The 22435-nt window shown below is 43.2% G+C and overlaps 1 protein-coding gene across 5 annotated transcripts in view; it reads left to right on the plus strand.

The window, feature by feature from the left end:
- The window catches only part of LOC137438883 (lysosomal thioesterase PPT2-A), a 46253-nt gene that overhangs the window by 20581 nt on the left and 3237 nt on the right, over nucleotides 1–22435 (plus strand). For all 5 annotated transcript variants that reach the window (XM_078767370.1, XM_078767371.1, XM_068134330.2 and 2 more), the window contains 5 exons: nucleotides 2048–2143; nucleotides 4382–4489; nucleotides 12371–12454; nucleotides 19340–19424; nucleotides 19784–19838. In XM_078767370.1, coding sequence (XP_078623496.1) covers nucleotides 2048–2143; nucleotides 4382–4489; nucleotides 12371–12454; nucleotides 19340–19424; nucleotides 19784–19838 — 428 coding nt within the window. The remainder of the gene's footprint in view (nucleotides 1–2047; nucleotides 2144–4381; nucleotides 4490–12370; nucleotides 12455–19339; nucleotides 19425–19783; nucleotides 19839–22435) is intronic.

Raw genomic sequence — 22435 nt, forward strand, 5'->3', positions numbered from 1 at the left:
CACGCAGCGCAAGGTCGCTTCCACCTTTTTTCGGAGCGGGGCGAGGAAGACGAAACCTCCTTCTTTTTCCTCGTGTCTTTTTTTCTCCTTTTCGGTCACTTCCGTTTCCGGCCACTTCCGTTTCCGGCCACTTGTTCAGAAGGGCTCCTGACCCTCCAATCACAACAACCCTTAATATAATACACACGGATAAGCAACCTGAATGGTAATTCACATACATTCACATAAATATGTAACAATATGCAAATTTTGGTAAATTTCACTGGATGATATCAAAGTTATTAAACGTTTTCAGTCACCCTGTGTATTGTAACTTGTAAATGAAGAGCTGAAGTTTTGTTATTCGTGTGAACAACAAACTTCGAGTTTTTTATTTCTTGTTTTTCTCCCAGTTGCTCTTAATTATAATTTTTATTTAATTCCCACTTCTTTGGCAAATATAGTTGCTTTATGTTGAGGTTAGCAGAGTTTCCATCCCAAATTGTGTTTGCAAACGGACATCGTAGAGACAGCTGTTGGTTTTCTTGGAAATCCTTAATTCCCCCATCCAATTCCCCATTAATACACACCACACAACACCATGATTTGATAACAGAACCATCTTGCACTCATACTCCTATTTGAGAGTTTGGTGCCTTTGTGATCCACAAAACACAACCAGAAATGTGGGATTAAAATGGAATTAGTTTATCAATGAGAAATTCCAGCTTCGGGAATGGACCCTCAGCACTCCGTCCTTTAAAGATGCAAGGAAGCTACAGTGGTGAGAAAAAAGTTTGTGAACCCTTTCAAATTTTCTGTATTTCTGCATAAATTTGACTTCAATTGTGATCAGATCTTGATCTAAGCCCTAATAATAGATAAAGAGAACCTGATAAACAAATGGCACACACAAAAAAATCTACTTTTCATTTACTTATTCAAAAGTACGTGAACCTTTACATTCAGTAACTGGTGGCACCCCCTTTAGCAGCAATAACTTCAACCAAACGTTTTCTGTAACTTGATTAATCCTGCACATCGGCTTGGAGGAATTTTGTCCCATTCCTCCTTACAGAACGGCTTCATCTCATATTTGTGGGCTTTTTTGCATGAACTGCTCACTTCACGTTCTGCCGCAACATTTCAATTGGGGAGGGGGGCGAGGAGGGAGAGGGAGGAGGGAGAGGGGATGCAGGAGAGCAAAGGGAGTTCATATATATGCTGGTGGGTGAATGTGGCGTTCATCACGTTTCTGAGTTGCCTGTGATGCCAATCAGGAAGAAGAAGAAGCCGTACTCCCAACTTCGTACACTTCTGGAATTGTTTGATTTATTTGTATTCAAATGTCTGGTGATTGTTTTGTATTTATTTATGCGAATGTGTACTTGTATATAACTGTCATTAATTTTAAAAGGCTTAGGCACTATCGATTGATTTTTATTTATTTATTTATTTATTTCCCCCTCCTCCCCCCAACTCCAAAAAAACGAACTTTTTTTTTTCATTTTTTTTTTTCATTATCCCCTAAAACACTAAAACAGGCACTCACTGATGAACCTCGGAAAGTTTGACGAAGATCCGTTCAGCCAACTCTGAGAAAAATAGCGATACACACACAGACCAACCAACTTCGTACACTTTTTTTGTAGATTCTTATATTATAGATTAGTAGATTTGGACTAACTCTGAGATTAGTAGATGTACTCTTATATAGTAGATTCGGACTTGCATGAAGATCTGATCACATTTTAGGTTAAATTTATACAGAACATTCTAAAGGGTTCACAAACTTTTTCTCACCACTGTATATGTCTCCTCTCAGATGTGCATCCTCATGTTATTAATCCAACATCGTTACACATGCAGGAATGCATATCAATTATAACTCGTGTTTACATACCAACGGTTGGACAGCCAGTCAGATGTTTTTGATAAAATTGAGATTGAACGTAGCCTAATTTCATTGACGTCTAATATGGTAGCATGAAAGCTTCTTCTTTTCTTTCTACTTTCACTACATGACATGAATGTTTGGTGATTCTAACAACTTGATTTGTTTGAGCAGGGGGACTGATGTGCCGAGCCATGCTGGCTACCTGGCCTGATCACAAAGTGCATACCTTCATATCTCTGTCAGCTCCACAGATGGGCCAGTATGGAGGTATATTGCTGTGCTGATCCCATCGAAGCATGCTCATCCTTCTCTGGTCCTTTCTTGTCTTTGATCACTTTATGTCACAAAAATATTTGACGTTTTCCTAACTTCTAGAACCCACTTTTGAGAAATTTCCCCCGTGAATGTTGTGATTGTTAAAAATATGCATTGCAAGCCTTGGAAGTACATTACTGAGCAGGTATTACTTGCCCGATGAGTTTTATGATAGCTCTTCCATGAGCTTGATACTTTGGCCCACTCATCCGGTAATCTTGTCTTGTTTGTGCATGTCTCACCAGATGAATGTGACAGCACTCCGAAATATATTCCCAAATATGTGACATTCAAAATGACGTATGAATGATACATGATGAGGCCTTTCACACATACGCTGTGTGTGTGTGTGTTTACACTGACTCAGTTCGACTCAACAGGCACCTTGAGCCTGCCGTTGCTAGCTCAAAATCTGCAATTCAAATCGTTATTTTAAACATAATTTTCAGTATTTTGATGAAACAGTGGAAATTTCAAAATAGTTAACCATAATTGTTCTGTTCCAGAATGCAAATCTGACTCGCAGAAATACAACACATATCCATGGATGAGAGATGTGTTGATTTCCTATTAATACAATTAGCGGCCGCAGTGGATATAGATTAAAAATAAACACAGATGAACGCTTCAACCTTTAGCAATAGATGCAAAAATCCAGTATTTCTCGCGTGACCCGGAACAAAACACGCTGTGTATTTATATTTACTAGCTAGGTACCAGTGATATGCACAGGTGGGATTCTAAGGTCTCAAAAAAATGTTTTGAGAAATTCTATGAAAATTCCCACACACTTTAGGACACGTGCAGCGACCCCCAACCATGCACAGAAAATTTGGTGGGGCTGGCCCCAACACTGTGGGAGTAGTACTGTGTAAAATCAATGCACCTTTAATGATTATGAAGTTGACAACAATAACGATGGTGATAACTGGGGAGAGGGATTGTGCCATGATGAAGGAAATGGTTTATTACAGAAAGATAACAAAAAGTCATTGTGTTGAGATATTACCAAACCAGTAAATGGTGAAACTGTGAATGCCAAATCAGTGAATGTGTTTACATCCGGATAGGGAGCAGTTTTGTAGTGGGTGGAAACTCCAAATCGTAATTGTATTGAGAAATTTATGAAACCTCCCACCCACCAGACAGTCCTGCTTTATTATATGGATAACTGTCATAGCCTCTCCCCCCCCCCCCCCCACCCCTGCCCCCACCAACATGAACAATAATAAACAAACTTGTCCTCTACATGCACATGCCCCAGATATGACATTCCCGTCGGTGTTCAGACGCAAGCAATTCAGATAAATAGTCCAATCACTGGTTCCATCGGGGGTTTGTGTAGCACGTGCCCTTCCACTCGGGTCTTCGACCGACCGACATGATAGGGAGTTTGCAGTACGAGCAGCTTCCTGTTAGGCAAGCTGAGAAAGTTCTCCAAGTCTTTCATTGTGCAGAGGCATAGCACTTTCTCTCAGGTACTTTTCCAAGTATATTCATAAGCTTGGTGAGCCATTCAAAGTACCAATCCTTATCCTCTACACACTTAACAATGCCCTGAATGCCGCCGTTTACCAGAGGTTTCTGCACATGTTTCCCTGAGGTTTCCAGACTCTCTGCTCACCTTCACTCTTTTATTCCTCTTTTCTCCCACCTCTGGAACAAACTCCCACACTCTTCAATCCCTCTCCTCTCTCCAGGTCATTAAAACAGCTGTTCACCACCATCTCTTGTCTTCCCCCATCCAAAACCTTGATCTTTTCTACCCCCGTTAAGACACCCCAAATCCGCCTCTTTCAATCCCCAACGTCTTTCCTGAAATTCCTAGTAGTGAAATTCCTTGTAGTGTTTATTTGCTTTATACCATGTACCCCTCCCTCCTCCCCAGTCCTCCCCCTTCCACATATCTACTGACGTCCCTGTTCTCTACTGTTCTTGTGCTTGTGTGCTTCCCTCTCTCTCCTTGTCTCCCGCTCCCTTAATTGTTAGTTTTATATATCTGTGCATGTTTTCATGTTCAATGTATTAGCTCTTACACAAGCCTCGATTCTGTATACAAAAAAAAAAAACATGTGCTCAGAGCAATCTGGGGTGGAAAACGTCATTTTGAAAGTGCCGTATTTTTTAAGGTTTCCATTCGTATAACAAAAAGTATTTTGAAAGTTTTGCATCTCCTGCCCCTGCCCACAGACACGTCATACTTGAAATGGTTGTTCCCCGGCCATGTCAAGACATCTTTGTACCGTGCCTGCTACACATCTGTTGGCCAGGACATTTCGGTCTGCAACTACTGGAATGGTGGGTGCAACTTTCCAGCATTCCAATACGAGATGAAACTTGTTGGAGGATAGAGTAAGTTATAAGAACAATTCTGTAATACAGTGCACAAATATTTTGACTTGAATATATATATACATATATAGACCTGACGGTTGAAACATGACCTGACAGTTGTCCAACAGTTGGCTGATGCAGCAGTAGACGAACTGGGACGACTGGAAAGGTTGATGCGGTAGGAAAGAATGGGCTTTAAAGCAAGAAAGTCGAGGAGTGTGGTAGTGAGACGAGGAGTGGTGGATAACATGCACAGGTTTGAGCTGGGAGGGGAGGTGGTTCCATCATTGACAGAGGCCCCTGTGAAGAGTTTGGGAAGATGGTTTGACGAACACTGCCTTTTATGGTCAGGGTGGAAAACTCCAGTTTTCCTTGATATCATTAACCGAGGAGTTTAAGGGGGTGGGGGTGTGGGAGTTTATGATGTTGCGGGATTCGAGTGATTCAGTGGTAAAGAATGCTCTCCGAGAGAAGAAGGGAAGTCAGAATTGGAATGCAAGAGCAGAGGTGGACGAGATGGAGGAGCGGTTACAACAGGAGGAGGTCGTGGGGATGGTACAGCACGGGAAGCAGGGCTTGGCATGTGAAGCATGAGCGATGAGGAAAGATGAGCGATGATGCATTATCGATGAAGCAGTGAGCGATGACGAAAGGCATGTGTGAAAGAGAGGAGGAAGATAGTTAAGAGAGGGAGGTGAGAAGAAAGGAGGAGGAGGAGGGGAGATATGTGAAAGCAGTCAGACAGGCACAGCAAGGTGCTTGGACTAGGTGGGAAAGTGTGTGGATGAGGACATCGAAGTGGCAAGAGATTTGGAGGATGGAGCCAATATTGTTGAGTTTCCTGTTGTGGGCAACGTATGATGTGCTTCCATCACCAAGAAACTTGAGATTGTGGGGGTTGTTGCAGGAGGAGAGATGTTCTTTGTGTGGAGGTTTGGGAACAATGCAGCATGCACTGAGTGCATGCTCAGTAGCATTGGCAGCAGGAAGATACAAGTGGAGGCATGATCAGGTGCTGGCGGTAGTAGTGCAGATGGTGAAATTAGAGGTGCTGAGATCGAGAGAGAGAAGAGTGGAGAAGGAGACCGATGGGGGAGAGGTGGTGTTGTTTGTCAAAGAGGGCCAAGTGGTAAGAGGTGGAAAGAGGAGGAGGTGGAAAGCAAGAGGGCTGTCAGATGCTTGTGAATGGCAGGTGGTGGCAGACCTAAAGCCACAATTGGTATTCCCAGAGTAGATCTGTGTGACAAGGTTGCGGCCTGACATTGTCATCTGGTCAGGTGCAACAAGACAGGTCATCTTAGGGGAATTGTCTGTACCCTGGGAAGAGAACATGGAGGCGGTGCAAGACAGTAAAGTACAGTGAGCTGGAGGCAGAGTGTCGGGAGAAGGGTTGGCGAGTTTCTTGTCAGCCATTTGAGGTGGGGTGTAGACTGTAGAGGGTATATTGGCAATTCCTTTTCTGCATTTCTTGCTCTGCTTGGAGTGTGTGGGACAGAAAGAAGGAGGATGTGTGACAGAGTTGCCCAGGTTGCCTTGAAAGGCTCACTTTCGATATGGAGGAAGTTTTATGGAGGAACGTCAAACGCTGGAGGTTGAGGTTGTGGGTGGTGGTTCATTTCAGTCCAAAGGGGTAGTGACTGAGCGCGGAGGAGAAGTGTGTGTGTGTGTGTGTGTGTGTGTGTGTGTGTGTGTGTGTGTGTGTGTGTGTGTGTGTGTGTGTGTGTGTGTGTGTGTGTGTGTGTGTGTGTGTGTGTGTGTGTTTGCTTTGCAGGAGTGGGTGTGGTTTTGCATGAATGTGTTTTTGTTTGAGTGGTGCCTGTTGTAAGGGTAGGTGGTCGTTTTTTTTTTGTGGTTTTATTGGTGTGTGAGTGAGTGGATGAGGGGCTGTGAATTCTGGGAGTGGAGGTGGTTTTGTTGTTGTAGTCTGTGTTCTCACTGGCTGGGGGTGGGGGTATGTAAGCATCCGGGTGTTGCTGCTGCATGTGGAGGCATATGTGCCCCTGCTGGCCCACCTTAGCTGACCGTATCGAGGTTGAAGGTCCGAAACGGGATGATGCTGAGTGCCTCGACTAAGGACCCGGTCAGTGAGGCACACTTGTGACCAGGTGTGCTTTGAAATTATATACAGTAATCCCTCGCTATATCGCGCTTCACTTTTCGCGGCTTCGGTACATCGCGGGTTTTTCTCGCTAGTATATGTAAAATTATATATCGGATTTTTCATTATATCGCGGGATTCTGCGGCCTATAGGTATTTTTATTTTTTAAGATTTTAATTATTTTTGCGGTAAAATAAGCATTTTCTAGCCTAAAAAATTAATAATAATATAAATAAAAATATAACACATTAATTAAAACCTATATTAAAAGAATATTACAGTAAATCGAAATAAAATACGCATTATAAATGAGTAGACAAAGAATCGCGCATTTTGAAAGTCCCGTATTCTGGGGGTAATTAACTTGTCCATGATTCTGGGGGTAATTAACCCATCCGTAAGGAGGGTTCTTGGACGGTTCTTCGCTACTTTAAGTAATTTGCAAGGTTGATGCCAAACTGTGTCCTGCAGTTTAATGATCAATATGGTTTTAAGAGTCATCATACTTTGGGTAACCTCTAATTTACAATAACTTATGTTTACAACTTAGAGACACATGATCATGATGACGATTTCGATGATGTTGTCTAAAGCTGCAATTAAATTAAGTCGCTGAGTAATGTTGTGAATATGAGAATGTTTTTTTTTATTTTGTTGTGGTGGTAAAATGTTGTAAAATATCACCCCTCCTCCCTCCGTTGTGGTTGTATAAAGGTCAAAGGGCGTTCCCGTAGTTAGTCCATAAAAACATACATGCAGGACACGATATATCTTTTCTTTTGACAGTTATATCTTATTCTGTGTTTTAGGATAAGGCTGTGTCTCCCATTAATTGAAGTACTCCATTGCACCAGTGAAAGAGAATAGATCCCCTTTCATTCCCATCCCCAAAAATCCCCATTTCCTTCACATCCCCCTTTCGTGATTGCCGACCCTCGATTGCCATATTACATCCCCTCTCGTCATTGCTGAGCCCTCGATTCCCAATCACCTCCCCTCCAATAACCGCCATTGACCACGAGGCTCGAGTCAGGGAAGAAAGGCGTGTCTCCACCTCGTCAGAGGAGGGGAGGGGCGCGCCCGCCCGTCGTCGTCCGGGGCGGAGCCCGAGGGTCGTGCGACCAGCCAGGGCCGAGGTGAGCGCCCCGATGGGCGTGTCCAAAGCGCCGGGGGCGTGATCGCTGGGGGCGCTATAAAAGGGCGCAACCGGAAGTGGAGCAAGAGAAGAAGAAAGAGAGATGCACTCTGGGTTGGTCTGGGTCGGTTGAGAGAAAGAGAGGAGGAGTTGGTTGCAAGGAGTTGGTGACAGTCGGTTGCCAGAGAAAGGAGTCGGTGGTCAGTTGGTTGCGGTGGTGAGGAGTCGGTGGTGACGAGTGAGACAAGGCCTGGCAAGGCAAGTGCAGGCGGCCGCAGCAGCGCCACCCAACCGCCAAAGGGGGCCTGAACGGCGGTTCGGAGCAGGGCCGAAACGGAACGGCGGCTGCTGAACGCGCCGGTTGTGCTGCGGGACCCCCCTTGGACCTTTCCTCTCCCTCCAGCCATCCACCTTCTGCCATCCCTGGCATTCCCCGCGTGAGTCAGCGTTCTGTTTGTTCTGTCCTGGGATATAAGTTAAGTCTGTAGGTAAGCTAAATTTGCACTGTGTCACCTGCGTCTTGTGCTTGTAAATAAACGTGACATCTGTCTTTTTGCTTGTGTGTAAATAGTAGGAATAAATGTAGTAGTATTTCAAACCTTTTTTTGTCTCCGTTTTCCTCTTGCATTGCGTCGCTTTTGTCTTTTCCCTCATTGAGCAGCTAGGGTGCGATACAACCAACGTTCGGGTGGAATCGGGTGAGTTTTTTTAGGTCGCGGTTTTAAACCACCGCTCGGTCTATAACATCCTAACCGCGATCAGTAACAGTAACATGAATGACCGAGGTTGTGGAGGATGGGATTTTTCGGTCATTACCTTTTGATACAGATGAGATATCTGCTTCATCACTGCATCAGATCAGGAATAACCACCCTCACCTCCTCTCCACCCCCCTCTGCTTCCTACAAATTAACCATCAGGAAGCTGCTGCATATGCAAGAGGAAGCTAATGCATTTCTTATTAATTTTCAAAATTAATCATCATCTCTATTTTGAATAGCTCATGAAGACTTCTTTATGCTTAGGCCTCAGGTTTGATTAAAGGCACTTTTGTCAATTATTGCCTTTTGCTTTCAAAAACACAATTTGCATCAATGTAAATACTTTGTTGTACTGTACTTGTGTAGTTCCATGATCATATGTGTATGTTTGTTTGTTAATTAATTGCAATTATAAAAGAACTTGCATCAATGTACTGTACAGCTATATATACACGTACAAATATTTTTCTAATACGTAAGGACTAAGGATGGGTCTCAAAAGTGTGTTTAAGAGTGTAGAAAGGGTTTATAAGAGCGTGGGAAAGGTTTATAAGAGTATGGGGAGGGTTTTTAAAGGCTTAAAATATATAAAAATAATAAAATAAATATATGGTTTCTACTTCGCGGATTTTCACCTATCGCGGGGGGTTCTGGAACGTAACCCCCGCGATAAACGAGGGATGACTGTATATATATATATATATATATATATATATATATATATCTGTGCAGTGGCCTGTCCTGTGTTGTGTTGTCACGTCACTGAACTACTCTCTCAAACTTTTATGAAATCGTACCAAACTTCCAGTATGCACATAACTCTCCCATGTGTCGGTGCTAATGTTTTTTTTGGTTGTTTTTTGGAAGAAAAAAATTATTTCGAAGTTTGATCTTCAACTTCAATTGTTTCAAAAATGTAATATCACCAATATTACAAAAATTTGTGCAAAATAAAAGTTTGTATTATGATTGGTGTAAATCATGACACAGCAACGCACATGCAGTTATTATCCTCAGATAAAGCAAGTACCTCTGTAGCGATGCGTGGTGAAGCGAATGCAGCGAGCCAATCCACACTAGTGTAGTAATATGGGAGTGTAATAATTAGGAATCACTACTTGATGCTGCAAATGAAACGAACAGAAGTGCAGGCTCTCTTAACCCTTTGAGTACGGATGACGTCCAGTGCCGCAACCCGCGAAAAAGTTTTGTGTACGGATGACGTACCTTATAAATACCTTATAAATAGATCGTCAGTACGTGGTTGCATTCCCGTACCAAGATGCCAAATTAATCCCGTACCGGGGGTATTTTTATAATAAAAAATCCCGTACTCAAAGGGTTAATGGTTCAAAAATAAAAAGGGCATTAAAATACGCTCCAAAGCAGGAGCTTCAGGGAAGGGCAAAGAAGAGACATCACATCTTGCTTAGCTTGATGCCATGGAAACCAAAGCCAACAGGATTATTGGATTCTTCCATGATGAAGCTGAGTCGATGGGCCTATCACTTTGTCATCACAGACTGGTCGGTGGTCTCTCTGTCTTCTACTGCCTCCTTTCTGGTCTGTACCCTCGGCTCTTTCGAAACTTTGTCCCCCCCCGACCCCCTTCCCCTTGGTTTCTGATGGGCTCACCCATCCAACATCAACACCCTTTTTGTGAAACTCCCTAAATCCACGACCTTTGCTCACCTACACTCATTCGTTCCCCTTTTTCCCACCTGTGGAACCAACTTCCACAATCTCATTCTTCCCTCCAAGTCTACAAGACAGCTGATGACCACCATCTCTTATCTTCCCCCATCCAAAACCTTGATCTTTTCTACCCCCGCTAATTCACCCCAGAGCCCTTGCAGTGTCCATATGTTTTATACCTCTCCCACCTCCCCCCAAGCCCTCCTCTCCCACATTTCTCCCGATGTCCCTGCTCTCAAATGTTGTGTTTGTGTCCTTCCCCCTCTCTCCCTATCTTGTCCGCTGCTCCCCTTGTTTTTTGTGTTTTGTGTGTCGGTTTGACTTTTTGTGTGATTAATGTTAGCTCTTTCACAAGCCTCGATCTTGTATACAAAAAAAATAAAAATAATAATTGCCGGGCACCCAAGGGGCTCGGCAGTGACGCACGCTGAAAGGGAGTACTCAGTTTTCACTCTGGTTGTTTTCTACCCCCGTTAATTCACCCCAGATCCACCTTTTTGAAATACTGACTTCGTTCCTGGAAGTCCTAGCAGTGTCCATGTGTTTTATACCTCTCCCACCCCTCCCCCCTCCCCTTCCCCTGCCCCTGCCCCCCCAAGCCTTCTCCCTCCCACAGATCTCCCAATGTCTTTGTTCTCTACCATTGTTGCGCTTGTGTGTGTGCTTCCCTCTGTCTCCCGATCTTGTCTCCCGCTCCCTTTATTTTATGTTTTATGTGTCAATTTGTTTTTTGTGATTAATGTTAGCTCTTACACGAGCCTCGATCTTGTTTAAAAAGAAAATCTCAGCAGCCCCCATCCAAAACCATGATCTTTTCTACCCCTGTTAACTCCCCAGCCCCAAGCCCTCCCACTTCCAAATTTCTAATTTTTCTTCCTGAGAATTTCCTGGCATATCAAACCGAACCATCCCATATATGTTTTATACCTCTTCCTAGTTTGGACTCCCTTACCCCTCATTCCTCCCGAATCCGATTGTTTGTCCAAGTCTCACTCTGTTTTGTCCTTCTACTCTGCTGTTCCCCCTCCCTCCCCTCCCTCCCCTCCCTGTCTCTCTCTCTCTCTCTCTCTCTCTCTCTCTCTCTCTCTCTCTCTCTCTCTCTCTCTCTCTCTCTCTCTCTCTCTCTATCTCTCTATCTCTCTATCTCTCTATCTCTCTATCTCTCTATCTCTCTATCTCTCTCTATCTCTCTCTATCTCTCTCTATCTCTCTCTATCTCTCTCTATCTCTCTCTATCTCTCTCTATCTCTCTCTATCTCTCTCTATCTCTCTCTATCTCTCTCTATCTCTCTCTATCTCTCTCTATCTCTCTCTATCTCTCTCTATCTCTCTCTATCTCTCTCTATCTCTCTCTATCTCTCTCTATCTCTCTCTATCTCTCTCTATCTCTCTCTATCTCTCTCTATCTCTCTCTATCTCTCTCTATCTCTCTCTATCTCTCTCTATCTCTCTCTATCTCTCTCTATCTCTCTCTATCTCCCTTTTATGTCCTGATCCATTCAGTGTTCCAGCTCTTCCACGAGCCTCAACTCTGTATACAAAAAGAGGTAGACAAACTAATATGGCTTTTGCATACATTTTCCTGTTGAGGATAAATTGTGTATGAACATTTGTGGGCCATTGAAAAGACAGACACATCTCGATGCTAATGAAGATTTTGGTCACTTTATTCCTTGTCCTTGACCGTCACTGATGGATTCTCCTGTACTAGTTTAGGGATATTTGGAGTATTTCAACTCCTTTGCTACAAATTACTTCGATATCTATTTTGGTGATAAGTGAACAGCAAAATATGTACAAAGAGACAAATGTATGGGAGTTGAGCCAAAACTATGAACAAGAGAGGGGAAAACGGCATCGCCCATCAAATGGAGATGAAACTACTCTTATTTAAATAATGCAATTAACACGAGATTCATTTGATCACTTCTTGAATCATTACGGTTACAACAACAAGGGATTGTTTAAGTCCCATTTAGACTGTATTAAGGACAATAAAATAGCCATTCCTTTCACTGTTAGAAAGTGCCAGGTGTAAAATGTACTTTTGTTGTTTGTTTTTTTAAGGAATATTTGTACTTGCTAAAGTGATAAAGATTTCAGAGTTTTGTTTTTATTTGTTCAATTTTAATTTGACCCCAACTTTATCCCCCAGATCCCCATCACCAGGAACGTTACCGAGCCAGCAGCCGCTTCCTAGCCATGCTCAATAACCAGAGCTACAACCAGAAATCCCAAGGTGAAGCTCCTGCGGTCTAGATTTCCACATCATAGCCCATGTTTGCTAAATTATTTTCAGAAGAGCTACCCTAAAGTTATTGCCTTCAATTTAATTTCTTCCTCGTTTGGATTGTTTTGGGTTTTTTTAAAAACAACTTTTATTATCCTCACCCTGAAATGGAGAGGCTATATTGGTGTTTGTGTGCATATTGTTACGTTTATGGGGGTAGATGAAGGGATCCCATCGTAAAGGTAGGACTGTATAATTACAGCATGGACCTTGGACGCATAGGAGAAATCACCATGTACTTGAGTAGGGAGACTGTAGCCTAAGATTTGTTTATGTGTACACCACACAGGGGGTGGTGTTGTGCTAATTAGTTAGGGATTAACGTTAGTTTTTCCTTTGTAATTTTCCCTAATGTTTTACATTTACCAAGGCCGGCCGTGAAAAACCTCCTTTTAACGACAACTACCGCCGACAGAACCCGAGCAAAGCCGATCGCATTAAGCCCCGCCTCCAAAGGACCTAATAGGCAAAAGACCCCGCCCAGTCGAGGCGGAGAATCAGTGGGCGGTCAAGAAAGGCCGTTAGGCCACGCCCCATGGGACAGGATTAGCTGAGAGTTTGTGGTTGGGGTGAACTGGGAGGGACCTTGGGTGATTGGCTCTGAAGAGTGAAGAGGAAGAGATCGCTCTCTCTTGGGCTCGAAGAAGAAGGGCACCATCTTGCCATTCGTGTGCTGGTCGTGTTGGTCTCACCATTCACCAAGGAGCTCTGGACTGCATTGGCAGTGTTTCGACGACTGCTAGGTTTGTGGTGGGTTTAAGGCTGTACTGTTCGCCACAAGGACGAGGAGGGGGAATCTAAAAGGAGGCCATCTTGGCTGCTTGCTTCGCACCTGGGCGTTTTCGACGCACGATGCCACCACCATTTTGGGGTACTCTGGCGTGGGAGCCTTTGAACGTCGACCATCACCACCTTTCTCTCAAAAAGACCCTTTGGAGACAGCTGAGTGCCGACCAGCTGAAAATAAACATTTTATTTTATTTTATTTTCCCCTGTGTGTTTGTATTTGCGACTGAGTGGAGACGTCTCACAGTGGAGAATTTTAGTTTACCTCACCTTTCATTTTTATTCCTTGATTTATTTTTATTAAATCATATTGGTTGAATTTTCCTCGTCGTGTTTACTTGTTTGTGGTTTGTTTGTGTTTGTTTACTTCCGTTCAGGTAAACGCTTCGCCTCCCTTCATTCCGCGTGCGCCAAAAATACCCCCATTCTTCGGGGTGCCACCTCGGGAGTAAAACTGTTTCGGCTATCCGTCATCCATCGGTCTTAATCGCTGGTGACAGGACAATATGTAATTTATATTGCCCCGAGTGGCCTGCTTTACTACAACGCCCCCAAGCGGCCTTTGGCACAGTCTGGCAAAGTTTGTATAATTAGCCATAACATTTCTATGCCTCCACAGCCGATCGCATTATTTATTTATGATTTATCCATGAAAATTTTTTTTTAATGTGAATGTGGAATATGTCCTCAAAATTAGCCATTCCCATTCCCTTTCCAGAGTGTGTTTGTGCACACTGTTTATTGTTTGAGGTATGCTATAGGGCTACAGCCTCAACTATGCACCCAAATGGCCTTGATCACAGTTCGATGGTTACTTCCACTACTGAATATGGATGGAGGTTATGTTTTCACCCCTATCTGTCTGTCTGTCTTGTTTGTTACTTGGCAAAAACATATTTTGGACAAGTATGTTGATCACTCCGGTTTGTGTTTGTCCGCTCACTTATACTTGCCTACAGGTCACAATTTTAAAAAACTGATCTTCTCTAAACCTTACCAAATGATAGGGTTGGTGGCCCGACAGAATCCTATTTATATTTGAGGCCAAAGGTCAACAACCTTTTCAATTTTTTTAAATCCTCAATTTTCATCCGATTGACTTGATATTTGAATAGGATTTGCATATCAGGTGACTGAATTCAACCACCAACTATTTTTGAGGTCAAAAGGATGCTCTTCTGAGTGCCATTCTACTTTGTTCTTTTTTGCCAAGTGTAGCTCTTTGAGTGATTTTCATTTGTGTGTTAGCAGGATATCTCAATAAGTTGTGGACAGGTTGGGTGTATGACAAGGACAAATTGATTACATTTTGATGAAGATCCGGATCAGGACACTACAATTTTAAGTGATTCTTCATCATTGAGAGATCGGGCCAAAAGGATATATAGCAGGATATTTCAAAAAGTTATGGACGGATTCGGATGAAACTTGGTGGATGAGTTAGGTAGGTGAATATAACAAGTCGATTAGATTTTGGTGTATGACAAGGAAGAATGGTCCTGATGCAGATCCGGCCTATAAGTGGGATACAAAACGTAAACTGTACAATCTGGTGGATGTATGTGCCCTACCGAGTGCTGTTGTAGTTGTATAATTTAACTATAAGTTCTTCAATTTTTATGCCTCCGCCCCCGAAGGTGGCCGGAGGCATTATGTTTTCGGGTTGTCAGTACTTCCGTCCGTCAGGGCTAAACCTCGTTTTACTCAGCAACCACATGACCGATTGAGACAAAACTTTTAGGGTAGGATTGAAACCCATGTAGAACGTTTTTTTATGATAATTGTGATGTCATAGGTCACGTGTTATGGCAGCGGTCTTTGATTAAACGTAAATAATTTAAAAAATATTTATCAGAAACCGCTTATTGGAATAATTTGAAACTTTGCACATTTTAAAGTACTCCCAAGGGGGAACAAAAAGCATGATAATGACATCAGTGAAGTGGTATACCAGCCATAAATGTTTTAAATATAATGCCTTATCCTAAAAATCTGAAATTGCATGCACATGATCAATGACCCATTTGTATTGAAATATTAAATTTATGAGATCCTTCGTCACATGGTTTGGCAACCATATTGGATTGAAGGAAAATATTAAATAATTCTATCTCTGAAACCACTTACCCTATCGATGCAAAATTTTACAAATCTCATCTAACACCACTGTTGCATGTAGTTTGAAAATGATGACATTGTAGGTCACGTGGTTTGGCAGCCATCTTGGATAGAAAATCTTGGATAGAAAATCCATCTAGGATGGGGACTTCCGTTTCCGGTCCCTCGAGCAAGGAAGCAACTTCGACCTCTGCACGGCAGCAAAGTTAAAGTATTTTTTCCATTCGTGTCTTCGTCAAATTTCCACTCGTTATTTTATCGTACATGTATTAGTGTGTTTTCTAGTTGTCCCCCGTCGCACCGCGGAGCGAAAGGGGGACTATGGTTTTCCCGTGCGTGCGTGCGTATCATATCATATCATAGCATGTTTTCTGCGTCTTCCACTTTGTCAACTCACATCACTTCCCCGACGGGTGACCTAGGTGTAACGCTTGTTGGTGTTGATTTGCAGTTCATGCAAACTTTTGTATAATCAATCGTTTTCTGTTCGCACCGCGTGCACGGCCAGGTTTCTCTAGGCTTCCCTCCCCCCATCAGTGTTTTGTGAATTTAAGTTCTTTCCTTCGCTGTATTGCTTATTTCTTAGATTTTCTCTTCTCCCCCTAACTTCCCCGAACATCTACCCATTGTCTAACGTTTTAAATACAAAAATAATAATAATAATAATCCTCGCGGTCACATGTGCTTGCTGTCTCGCCCCGCCCCCTTTATCTCCTTTCCTCCCACCTCTTCCTTCCATCTCCAGCCAAAACTCGTCCTTCCAATTCTAGTTTCCTCCATCTCATTTAACTCTTTCTCCTTTCTCTGATCCACGCTCTTACTTCAGGGACTTTTTGTCCCCCGTCGCACAGCGTAGCGAAAGGGGGACTATGGCTTTCCCCTCCGTCCGTGTGTCCGTCCTTCTGTCCGTCCGTCCGTGCGTGCGGGCGTGTTTGTGTGCGTGCGTGTGTGCGTAAGCGAAGGACCGCATTCAAATTTGGTGTGTGGGTGCAACCCACGTCAAAATCCAAGATGGCCGCCGCCATGTATGTCTGATGCCATGTATGTCTGAACCTTGTGAGATTAATATCTTGAAAAATAAGCGAAGTACCAACTTCTAATCTGGTGTGTCGATGTATCTAGGCATAAGGAAGAACGATATTGAAAATTGGGTCGCCACGTCAAAATCCAAGATTGCCGCCACCATGTATGTCTGAAACTTGAGATGAATATCTTGAAAAATAAGTGAAGTACCAACGTCTAATTTGGCGTGTGGGTGTATCTCGGCATAAGGAAGAACGCTATTGAAAATTGGGTCGCCACGTCAAAATCCAAGATGGCCGCCACCATATATATGTCTGAACCTTGTGAGCGAAATATCGCGAAAAATAAGCGAAGTACCAACTTCTAATCTGGCGTTTGGGTGTATCTAGGCACAAGGAAGGACGCTGTTTAAAATTGGGTCACCACGTCAAAATCCAAGATGGCCGCCGCCATGTATGTCTGAACCTTGTGAGATGAATATCTTGAAAAATAAGCAAAGTACCAACTTCTAATCTGGTGTGTGGGTGTATCTAGGCATAAGGAAGAACCCTATTGAGAATTTGGTTGCCACGTCAAAATCCAAGATGGCCGCCACCATATATATGTCTGAACCTTGTGAGCGAAATATCTTGAAAAATAAACGAACTACTAACTTCTAAACTGGTGTGTCTGGTCTGGTTTTTTGATTAAAAATACCCCTGGTACGGGATTAATTTGGCATTTTGGTACGGGAATGCAACAACGTACTGACGATCTATTTATAGGTATAGTCGATGACGTGTAGTAAACACAAAAGTAAACACAAAACGTTTTCGCAGGTTGCGGCACTGGACGTCATCTTTACTCAAATGGTTAATTCACCCCAGATCCACTTTTTTGAAATACCGACTTCTCTCCTGGAAGTCCTAGCAGTGTCCACATGTTTTTTTTTTAACTCTACCACCTTCCCCCCCCCCCCCCCTTCCCATGCCTCCCCCCCCCCCCCCTTCCCATGCCTCCTCTCCCCAAGCCCACTCCCTCCCACAGATTTCCCGATGTCCCTGCTCTCCATCTTGTTTTCCCGCTCCCTTTATCATATGTTTTATGTTTAATGTGTCAGTTTGTCTTTTTTGTGATCAATGTTAGCTCTTACACGAGCCTCGACCTTGTATATAAAAGGAAAAAAAAAAAAAAAAAAAAAAAAAAAAAACGAACCGTATCCAATCAACATGAAACTTCACAAACGTGATCCCCTACCCATACATATACATAGTACTGTATACATTTTTATGTCATATGTCACGTTAGGTTAGGTTAGGTTAGGTGTTGGCTTAGCGGTTAGGGTGCCGGCTTGGGATCCTTGGATCCTGAGTTTGAATCCCGGTCGATCGCTGAATTAACGCCAGGGGGGTTGACTCAGCCTGTCATCCTTCCGAGGTCGGCAAATTGAGTACCAGCTTGCTGGGATGAATGATCACGGTGTGTACCCCGATTTAGAATAGGTACACCGTATCCCTGCGCATCGTAAGAGGCGACCAAGGGTTGGCGTCAGGAAGGGCATCCGGCCATAAAAACATTGCCTCAAACAGGGAACCATGATTGTCATGGGGCCCGCAAGGCTAACCCCCGCTCTAGCGGGGAAAATGGCGTTAAAACGATCATTCATTCATTCATATTCATGTCACGTGGTTGGGCAGCCATATTAGCTTGAAAGCTGATATTAAAAAAAAATCCCTTCCCCAAAAACGCTTCACCAATCAATGTGAAACATGTCCTGTGATAAAAATGTGATACTTCAAAACAGCTTTAGGGATTTAAACCTAACTTGTTTATTTTTTGGACAGTGAAGGAGGGCATCTACCCATTGTCACGGGCGGGGACTACGCGGCGGCATATTGGCGACAGTCGCATTACTCTGTTTTTTTTTTTTCTTCTCCTTTTGTCCCTCGCCCTTCCGACAAGGTCGGAGACTCCGCCCGACCGAGTGATCATCCGTCCACGTACTTCTGTGTGCGCCATATTTCAAAAACCATTGAACATTTAGCTTTCATATTGCAGATATCTATTCCTCATGGCAATATCTCAACCTGATTAGATAATGGCTGTGATTGGTTGAATTATGTTGCCATGTGATTGGCTGAAACTACGACTCTGATTGGCTGAAAATCATCTTGGTAACTCGGCTTGTGTACTAATATTTCAAAAACTGTTCAAGATTTAGCTTTCATATTACACAGGATCATCTATTCCTCATACCATTCAAAAGGTGGGGGAACTAGATTATCAATCAGCTCCTTTTTACATTCTTATTTAATTTGAGCACAAATTTATTTTACACCTTCAATGTGGATTCTGTCCAGGTTAGCCATGCCCGTTCCGCGGGTGTTTTTTCCGTGAAAACCATGGTTTTTTTTTTTGGAGGTTTTATAGGTTTTTGGCTGTTTTTGGCTGAAGATTAGATCTTCCGTAATCCACGTCGTCCATTCTTAGGCAATTAATAAATTGCAACACATGCATACAGCTTTGCACAGCAAAGAGATTGTGTTACAAGTTTTACATTGAAAATACACATTATAAATAATTAAAATCACATTATAAATATATGAGGGGATCGCATTCTGAGGCTTGAGTGATCGGGGTCGCCTTCATAAATACCCAGCGAGGCTCTAATTGTTTGATGCTCAGTCTTGTATCGATTTGGATTCGATGGTTAGAGCATGCAGGTGATTTTACTTGCAGGGAGAGGTTCTTCATTTGCTACGGTCTTGTACTCGCACTCCTGCTTTATTAATGAAAAGGAATTGCTGTTTGGGATAATCTTTGTAATTTGGGTGAAAGCTTATTGTTGTACAGCTTTATAAAGTCTGTTTGTGCCAAAGGAGATTTCTTCCACAGCGCTAATTGGTTGTACGAATGTGCTGTTATCAGAATGGAAGAAAAATTTTCTTCGAGTGCAGCGCCTGGTTCTCATTGGTGGACCAGATGATGGTGTCATTACTCCATGGCAATCCAGGTACAGCCCAGCATATATGCTACATTACACTTACAACCTTCAATTTAATATGCTGAAAATGTATAGTGATGTATAATGAGAGCAATGACATAATGTGCTCTCCACATTTAATACTCCATCTCTCTCTCTCCCTCTCCCTCTGCCTCTGCCTCTGCCTCTGCCTCTCCCTTTCCCTCTCCCTCTCTCCCTCTCCCTCTCCCTCTCCCTCTGCCTCTGCCTCTCCCTCTCCCTTTCCCTCTCCCCCTCCCTCTCCCTCTCTCTCCCTCTCCCGCTCCCTCTCCCTCTCCCTCACCCTCTGCCTCTCCCTTTCCCTCTCCCTCTCCCTCTGCCTCTGCCTCTCCATCTCTCTCTGTTTTTAGTCACTTCGGCTTTTACGATTCCAACGAAACTGTAGAAGACTTCAAGAATCAAGAGGTAGACATGTTTGCAATAATGTCCACATTAAAAAAAAAAACCAAACAGGTAGTTTGTATTAATTAGCCACGAAGGTCAATATAAATACCTGATTGGTGTCGCCATCCATGCCTATGCCTCGTGATGCTGGGATTCTCGGTTCAATTTGGAAATAGTGTGTTGATTCTTCTATCTTTGCTCTTCACGTGATTTATGTGCCAGCTTCACCATGAGCTGAAAATTAATGTTTAAAAGCAAAAATACCAGAACTCATTTGAACATGAATATGAATTAAACTAAGCTTTTGTACTGTAGTTGTCCCACGCCCCTATGGCCAAAGTCGGAGGGGCGGGGGACATTAAAATGAGCTCCGTCCCACCATCCGTCCATGTACTTTTTTTTTGCGTACGCGATATTTAAATAACCGTTGAACATTTAGCTTTCATATAACAGATATCTATTCCTCATGACATTATCTCAACCTGATTAGATCATGGCTGTGATTGGCTGAATTATGTTGCCATGGCAACCCTCTCAATAACTTGGCTTGTGTAAGTGATATTTAAAAAACTGTTCAAGGTGTAGCTTCAAATTACACAGATTTATTCCTCGCACCACCCAAAAGGCGGATTTATAATTGGTAGTTTTTACTCTATCTGTAAATAGTTTTTGTTTTTTTTCTTTGCTTTATGCGTGCATTTTAATCCCATATGCTTTCCCAACTGAAGGCTTGCAGGATGGCCTGAGGTCCGCTCACTCGCCTCTAAGCTGTCTAGCCTGGGTTTGAATCCCGACCTAGCTATAAATGGTCACCCCAGTGTTTCACAGGCAGGGTGATTCATCAATGTGTGTGCCGTCCCTCGGATGGATGTTTAACTATGCGTCCCTTCTGTTCTGCTGGCGTTAGTTTGTGAATGTTAAAGACCCCACTGTGTCACTCGCGAAGAGTTGGCGAGCCATCGCCGGCACCATGAACAAATTACAAATTTCTGCCCTTACTATAATTTTTTTTTTTTTTTTTTTGTTGTATACAAGATCGAGGCTCGTGAAAGAGCGAACATTAATCACACAGAAAGACAAACAGACACATAAAACATATAACATCGGGAGCGGTAGACTATGGGGAGAGAGGGGGAAGGACACAAACATAACATTTGAGAGCAGGGACCGAGAGACATGGAGACATCGAGAGAACTGTGGGAGGGAGAGGGCTTTGGGGGGAGGCATGGGAAGGGTGGGGGTGGGAGAGGTATAAAACATATGGACACTGCCAGGACTTCCAGGAAAGAAGTTGGAATTTCAAACAAGGTGGATCTGGGGTGAATTAGTGGGGGTAGAAAAGATCAAGGTTTTGGATGGGGGAAGATAAGAGATGGTGGTGAACAGCTGTTTTAAAGCTGTTGAGCATGAAGTTGAGCATCAAACCTGGCTGCCAGTTCGTGAAAGACTTTAACCAAAAACCTCCTCCAGCCAAACCCACAAGAACATGGGAATAATTGTGGCCGTTAAAGAAGAAGATCCTTTCCCCCATTTCATGAACTAGGGCATGCCCGTACTATATATATATCTAAAATTATATCCCCCCCCTCTATTTACATGAAATGGTTTGGTCCAAAGCGAACGGCTTGCGAGTACGGTGACAATCCCCCCCCCTCTATTTACATGAAATGGTTTGGTCCAAAGCGAACGGCTTGCGAGTACGGTGACAATCCCCCCCCCCCCCCTCTATTTACATGAAATGGTTTGGTTCAAAGCGAACGGCTTGCGGAGTTTGGTAAAGAAATCGCCATAGCGTGCACGTAATTAGTTTTAAAACATAGTTTAACGGCAACATAGTTTGCCAACGTGAAATAAATGAATACGCTCTCAAATGTGCCGTCCGAGGCAGAGTCTGTTCGCCACGTTCGGCACACGTGATAGCTCGCTGCTCTCTGATTGGTTGAATCGTTTTTTGGACATAGCTCGGTAACTACTTCTCCGATTAATATGAAACCTTGAAAAGGCACATCCTCGGGTCCCCAGCAATATACCTGGCAAGTTTAAAGTATATCGGACCTGTGGTTGTCGAGAAACAGCGGTCACAGACATACAGACAGACATACATACATACATACACACAGAGATTACTGGAATTATAGATAGATGTATTATACTCCCATATATTTCCCACCGATAGGTAGTTGCCTGGGCATGTATATACTAGGTGTTTGTTATTGGTGTCTAAGCAATAGTAGTGTGGGTATGAATTTGTAATTTCGCCACGGTGATGGTGACCGTTGGCTACTCAATGCAAAAGATACGATCTATTATGTCCACTTGGTCGCAACCAATGCTCACAGACGTCCTCCCAACTTAACGTCCCATCTGATGGACTGCAGACTCGTTTATAACGAGCCCTACCTACGGAACACCAGGGTGACCGTTTATGGTCTATTTGGCAATTTAAGCTGGACCAGACGGCTCAAACGCTACATCTGAACCATCCTACCATCCCTTATCGTACTGTCATATTGCGTTTTACCTGTATAGATATGTGTCCTGTAAATGCGAGTCTATTTTGTATTGTATTTGGAATCTTGTCCTGGAAACTTAACGTCCGAAGCCCTATATGAGTGCAT

Source organism: Myxine glutinosa, chromosome 13, assembly GCF_964187855.1.
Source record: "Myxine glutinosa chromosome 13, kmMyxGlut1.1, whole genome shotgun sequence".
NCBI lineage: Eukaryota > Metazoa > Chordata > Myxini > Myxiniformes > Myxinidae > Myxine > Myxine glutinosa.